The 6,798-nt window shown below is 31.7% G+C and overlaps 1 protein-coding gene across 1 annotated transcript in view; it reads right to left on the bottom strand.

Annotated features, from left to right (window-relative positions):
* Positions 1 to 5,520: 5,520 nt before the first annotated feature.
* LOC110019881 (probable WRKY transcription factor 43) overlaps positions 5,521 to 6,798 on the bottom strand; it is a 2,154-nt gene continuing 876 nt past the window's right edge. The window contains exon 2 of the mRNA XM_020717741.1: positions 5,521 to 5,941. Coding sequence (XP_020573400.1) covers positions 5,761 to 5,941 — 181 coding nt within the window. The 3' untranslated portion in view covers positions 5,521 to 5,760. The remainder of the gene's footprint in view (positions 5,942 to 6,798) is intronic.

Genomic DNA, 6,798 nt, shown 5'->3' with positions numbered 1-6,798 from the left:
TATTGTTCTATCATGCATGTGGAAATGAATAGCAGAACTGTATTTGATTTTGTGGCTTGGGAGAGGTGCAGCAACTCCCAAAACATTGTGAGAGGGCTGTTTCCCCCTCTCCCTCCCTGGATTTGGTTGGGCTGGACTTTCTAGTTGGTTGTATACTTGTAGCTGCAGTCTGCATGTGGAAATGAATAGCATAAACTTAATTGAGAAATTGTAGTGTGCATTGGGTTTACTAAAGCAAATTAGTATGAACTTTACGGTGCAGGGGTTTTATGATGTTGCATATGAAAGCAAACAAATATAGTTATATTATTCATAACAATATGCAGGAAGGGAAGAGCTATGGTGGAGAGGTTGTCTAGTTGAGTTTATTTGTTTGAGAGTATTAGATGTTGTTAAATAGAATTAAGGTGCCTATATTATGATAATCACTTTGTAAGTTGTAACCGGGACAATGAAAAGATACAAATTTCATACATGCTTTTTGTTAGTGATGTAATTAGTTGGAGGTACTTGAAGGTCAGTAATCAATGCATTAATTGTGGTTTAATTATGTGATTAGTTTTGCTTTTGCTTTGCTTCGGGACTTTAAGGTATTACTGTTAGCTAATCATATGTTTATAGTTGGTTCAAGTGTCATCTTGTATTATGTTTATAGTTGGTGCAAGTGCCCTCTTCAAGCAATATTTTTTACCTCATTTACCTGCTACCTGCTGCTTTATCTTCATTCGAATTATTTTGGCATAACCTGTTATGCAATATTTTTTTGGCATAACCTGTTACCTGCTGCTTCATCTTCATTCGAATTATTAGAAATATTCAAGTTGGATAGTTGAAGTGGATTAATATATCGAATGCTAACATTGTCCGTTGAAAGTAGGATTGATCTCTAAGGGAAATGGGGTCAGCAACTCCAATCGTGTTGAGATGGCTGGCTACTGCAGTTCTACCTTGCTGTAGCGGCATTGTTTTGGGTGTTAGAGAATTTCTCACTTCATTTTTATAGATTTGGGTGTTAAATGATATTGAAAATTGTTTTTTTTACCATAATGCTTTGGTAGCAAAGTGTAATTTGGTGCATGAATCTGTTGGGCATCCGCTGCTTTGCTGAATGAGAATCTGTTAGTAGATGATCCTCCTTATGGGCTGGAAATGTGTTTGCAGCTTGGATGGTCTCCTTATGGGCAACCGCTGCTTTGCTGAATGAGAATCTGTTAGTGGGAGTTTGAACACCTGAGTTGAACATTTCTTTAAATGCTCCATGATTGAACACATGGTAAATTTATTTCATTTCAATGTTGGTTTCAATTGTACAGGTGACTGCATTTTGCTATTCTGTATTTTGGTGTTTTTGGAGCTTTTTGGAGGAGTTGCATATTGTTATTTTATCTGCAGGTTGTTTTTATATACTGTTAGACTGTTAGTGGGAGTTTGAACACCTGTGTTTCATGCATATTCATATCCATTGAATTGTGTGGTATGTATGTAAACTTTCCCAAACATATTAGCTCAATTCTTATTGATGTTGGGGCTTTCTCTATTCACTTAAGTTAGTAACACTTGTTCCAGCTTTCTGGAACCAATATGCAGGTGAGGGTGGCGAGACTATCACAACCCATATGCTTCTCGGTATATGGCAGAGATGGATTCAGCAGGCCACAAAATACTTGCTTCCCTAGGCTTTGATGATGCCAAAGCCAGGGAGCTTGCAAAATATGTATGTCTCCATCCTTATACTTTGATATTTCCCTCATGATCTAAAAATTTAGGAAGATTTACGTGCATACCACTTAACTTCCATGTATTTACATATATAGCACCTAAACTTAAACTTACATACATAAAAAAATAGTTTATTTTTGATGTGATATGAAAGATTTGGTGGTATAAATGTAAGAAGTAAAGCTTGGGTGTTAGATATGTAAATACATAGGAATTGGGTGGTATGTCTGTGTAAATGCCCCACTTTCTTGAATTAATGCAGATTTTGTTGCTTTCAGGCAAACGATGAGGTTAGCTTGAGCTACAGGTAGCAAGAAAGATTTGCTCTGATTTATTTGTTGTATCTTTAAAGTTGATGTATTTGAACTTCATTCATTGTTCTTTTCATTTGCTACAAATTTTCCTTTCTTTCTGTATGATGGTGCAAGATTTTAATCGCTATTCTGTATTATTGTTCGTTTAAAAAATGTCTAAGTTAAATCTTTATTGTAGTGTTGGTTTCTGATGATGAAATTTTTGTGTTTATAACTTATATGAGAAAACAATCAATTTCAAATATAAAATTTTTGTCTTGGACATGTAAAATTGTAAATACATAAGAATTAAGTGGTACGAGTGAAAATTTAGAGAGAGAGAGAGATAATTTCAAACATTTCGAACATTACGAATTCGAACGATTCGAACGATTCGAACAATTCGAACAAAAACGAACCGAACACGAACAGACTCTTCACGAACAATTTCGAACACGAGCCTATTTCAAACAAACTATATTTCAAACGAACCGAACACGAACATGAGCACTGTTCGTTCGTGTTCGATTCGTTTACACCCCTAATCATGAGCGAACCAAATTTGCCTGACCTTCAACAGAGACTCCTCCAGACCACCATTGTTAGGCCACCACTGTCGTCGTTGCTACTATACCACTATCATCTGACCGATGCCACTATCGGGCCACAACTCTCGACCACCACCTTCATTGCTTTCGGGCCATCACCATCGACCCACTATTATCGATGATGTTGGAATTATATTTTCAAACAGTCCACCTCTACCATCGGTCTTCTTTCACAGCAGCCAGGTCACCACCACTTCCCTAACTTATTATGTCACTCTCATAGTAGAAGTCACGTTGATAACCCCCTACTTATGCAATACTACTTCCTGCTATTCAAGTGTTGGTAAAGTCTTGTAACCTACATCTACTTGGTGGAATCATTTCAATTATACTAGGTTCCATGTTTTTTACCATTTCAAGCTTTTCACGTAAAAACTCATATTTTTCTCTCTGTTAGGTGTTTATGTGCACGTGTTAGATCTTCATACAACACTGATATTTATAAATCACTCTGCCACCATGAATTTTCCAGCACATAATTATACCATTGCAAATTTACTACCAAAGATTTGTAAGATATTTATATAAAGTATGACATTAATATATCACTATGTCGTTTTGAATTTAACAGCACGTGACATCACTGAAATAAAACAAATTTGTATTTTTAACTAAAATTGGCCAAACTTATGTAAATACATAAGAATTGAGTGGCATCTATTTAAATCTTCCTTAGTAAATATTAATTCAGCTAAAAATTGAAAAACTTTTTAGTAGTGCTTAGAAGTACAGAGAATTTACGCAAATGTTTAGCTGAGTTGGGCCCTATATGTTTTAAATGGGCTTTAATGGTTAGCACATTTAATTCCCATTTAAGGCCTAATTAAGTTGTAAGGTTATTCTCTAAATCAAAGTTATGACTTAACAAGCCATGACTTGGTTCACATTTGACTCAAAAAAGGACATCTAAGTCAAAATTGAGCTAAACTTGACTGGACTCCTTAGCTAACTTTAAAAAAAAAAATAGTATAAAATACCCTTAGAAACATAAGAAATTAATGATTTAAATAAAAATTGTTATATAATGTAACAAAACTAGTTATCTATTTTCTCAACTTATTTCTTATTAGTCCTCAAATTTTTAATTTGTTTCATCATTTTACTTTTTACAATATCTCAGATTAATTCTAGATTCACTCTTTCAATCTTAATAAAAAAGCTAGTTTGAATCTTAATAATATCTCAGATTAACTATAGATTCACTCTTTCAATCTTATTCCTTATTAGTCCTCACATTTTTAACTCATTTCATCTTTTTACTTTTTACAATCTCTCATATTAACTTTAGATTCACTCTTTCGATCATAATAAAAAAGCTACTTTAAATCACAAATTTAATTCATTATGAATTCAGCTTTCAATTAAAGGATTTTATCAAATTCAAATTCAAAGGGTTTGTTTGAGGTAGTTGCAACTCTTCAAATGGTTGTGAAGTTGTTGTTGAAGAAGTTGTTGTTCAAAAACTTGGAGTGACCATTACAATTTTTTTTTTAATTTTCGGAAAGTCAGACCGTAACTTTCTGACAACCACTGTACTTAGGATATATTTGGAGCAACTGCAGTTATTTGAAGAAGCAGCTGTGAAATTGTTTAAGAAAAGCTATTGTTCAAAAAGCTACACAGGCTATTAATTTTTTTTTAAAATTAGACAGCAACTTTCTAACAGCTACCGCAGACAAGTAGGTTTGGTGGGAAAAATGTACCTTTTAGCTACAGCTTTTTAAAAATACAGGCAAATCACAGTTTTGCCAAACATAAAAACCGTAGTGTGGCACCAAACCGCTCCCTCAAATGCACCCTTAGCCAGGCCAGGTTGTAAAAAAGAAATTTTTCACCACAATTTTTCAAGAAAGCAGACAAAAATATGTTTCCCTAAATGCCCCAGTGGCGTACAACCACCCCAAACACACCCTACATCTCAAAAGTGAGTTGTATTCTACTTAGCTTGCTAATAACCCTAACATGAATGAGATATATTGTGCAATGTTTGAGAAAAAATAATTTCACAAAAAATGTGTCGGATTAAGAGAAATAAGAATTTTTATGCTTACAATAATGAAACTGTAATGGAGGTGAGAGTAAAGGCTAAGGCTGCAAAGACGGTGGAGCAGTTGTGACTCGAGGCAGATCATCGTGGCTAGCAACCTATAGTGGAGGAGGAGAACTCATAGGAAAAGGAGTAATTTTTCTCTTTTGTTGTTATTGATATATTCATTCTCTTAGATTTTGATATGTATTCACATTTATTATGTAAATATTCTTATATGGGGTGATTTCTTCATATTGATTGTATTGTTTATTATAGTTTTAATTATTGTAGATGTCTCTATGTGTTCTCTTATACTATTCTAAGATATTATAAATGTGTCTTTTTTTCTTTGTTTGATGAAGAATATATAAGGAATAAAGAATGAATTGTCTTATGATTTTAATGTATCTTGGGAAGGTCTGTGATCAAATATTTCACAAATTAGTATATTGTGTTGTAATGCATAAAAATATGTTGACATTGATGGAAGTAATAGAAGTACTTATGAAGGTACCTAAGAGAAATTTAATATCATAGATTTACATGAAAGATCAACATTGATCGATAAACACCTTTTCTTCTACTGATTATAGAAATGATGAGAAAGGACATTGGAATTGACATGTCTAGGTAGATACTTTTATAAATATATAATTCTAATAAATGATACCTTCACTATGATTAAAAAGGAAAAAAACTAAACTAAATTGCTTTGAAAGCTAGCTCTGAATTCCCATATTTGATCGTAGCTAGCTTTGAAACAAACTAAATTTAAAACTATCACACCAAATTGCTTTGAAAGCTACTACTTGCATGAATCAAAACATATAAATATTCAAAAGAAAGAAACTTTTTCCTCACCCACACTATCCTTCTATCTCAAACTCTAGTTAATGATGGAGGATGAACCATCCCAAACTGAAAGACAATTATTAAGAAAAATAAGTATGACTTTTCCTCTTCTTTTTGACAGTATATATATGTATATAAACATGTACTTTATATACACTCCAAGCTTATGAAGATGTATAGTTTATATATAAATGACATGCAAGACAGCTATTTGTCTGCCCGACACATACTTTGGTATCAGAAAGTAAACAACAACATACTAAAACCTTGTGGTTAAGAACTGAATCTGCTTAAGAAGAGGGCTCAAAGCCTCCATTAATTTCTCGCATGGATGGTTGTGAACACCTTCATATGTTGTTACCACAATACTCGTATCCTTTGACAGCCTCTGAACTTGTTTTTTAACGTTGCAAGTGTGATGTGTGCACCGATAATAGCTCCTTCATCAACAAAAATCAGCGTTATAGAATGACTTTCAAACTACTTCAATTAGCTGATCTACTGTAATTGTATTTGCATGATATTTTGGATTAGTTTTGTCATTCTTGGCTTTAAAAGTCTTTATTGTTTATTTTTTTCTTATTTTTCAAGCTAGTAAACATATATTAATTAGATATTATTCTTATATTAATTAGATATTATTTTTAAATTATGTTTCTTTTATTTATTATAACATATCTTATAAATAATAGAGAAAATAATAGGAATCAAATTTGATTATATTTATCCCAAAATAAATCTAATGGCAAAAGATTTATTCTGGTCAAATTTAAGTTGCAATATATTAATTTTATTTTTCTAAGTAAATTTAATAAAAATATGTAAATGAATGAGTCTGACAAATTGTAAATTTTAACTAATTAATGTTTTGATGCTTTATTTATTTGTGATTTCTTCCTCATTGTAAATAGAATATCATATATATTTTTTATAGTATTCATTTAGTATAATTATTGCACAAGTTTAATATTTAAGTGTCATTTTTAAGAAGATTTATTTTACATTTATGGACTTAGTATGAAGTAATATTTATTATTTTATTCAGGGATAAAATTCAAAGAAAAAAATAGTAATAGATGACGTCAAGCATGCATGACCTTAAAGCAAAAAAGAAATAAATAAAGATATTTCTAGTTGAACTAAACATGAGATATATAATATATTATTTTTAGCATGCAAAACAAATTCTCACTAGCTAGCCATCATATTATTTTTCATCGCATTGCAAAAATAAGTAGATATTTTTATATTAATTATTCAGTAAAAATAAATATTTCTAAAAATACAAATTTAATAT

The sequence above is a fragment of the Phalaenopsis equestris genome, unplaced genomic scaffold (assembly GCF_001263595.1).
Source record: "Phalaenopsis equestris unplaced genomic scaffold, ASM126359v1 Scaffold000084, whole genome shotgun sequence".
Taxonomy (NCBI): Eukaryota; Viridiplantae; Streptophyta; class Magnoliopsida; order Asparagales; family Orchidaceae; genus Phalaenopsis; species Phalaenopsis equestris.
This window is presented reverse-complemented; position numbering and strand designations above follow the sequence as displayed.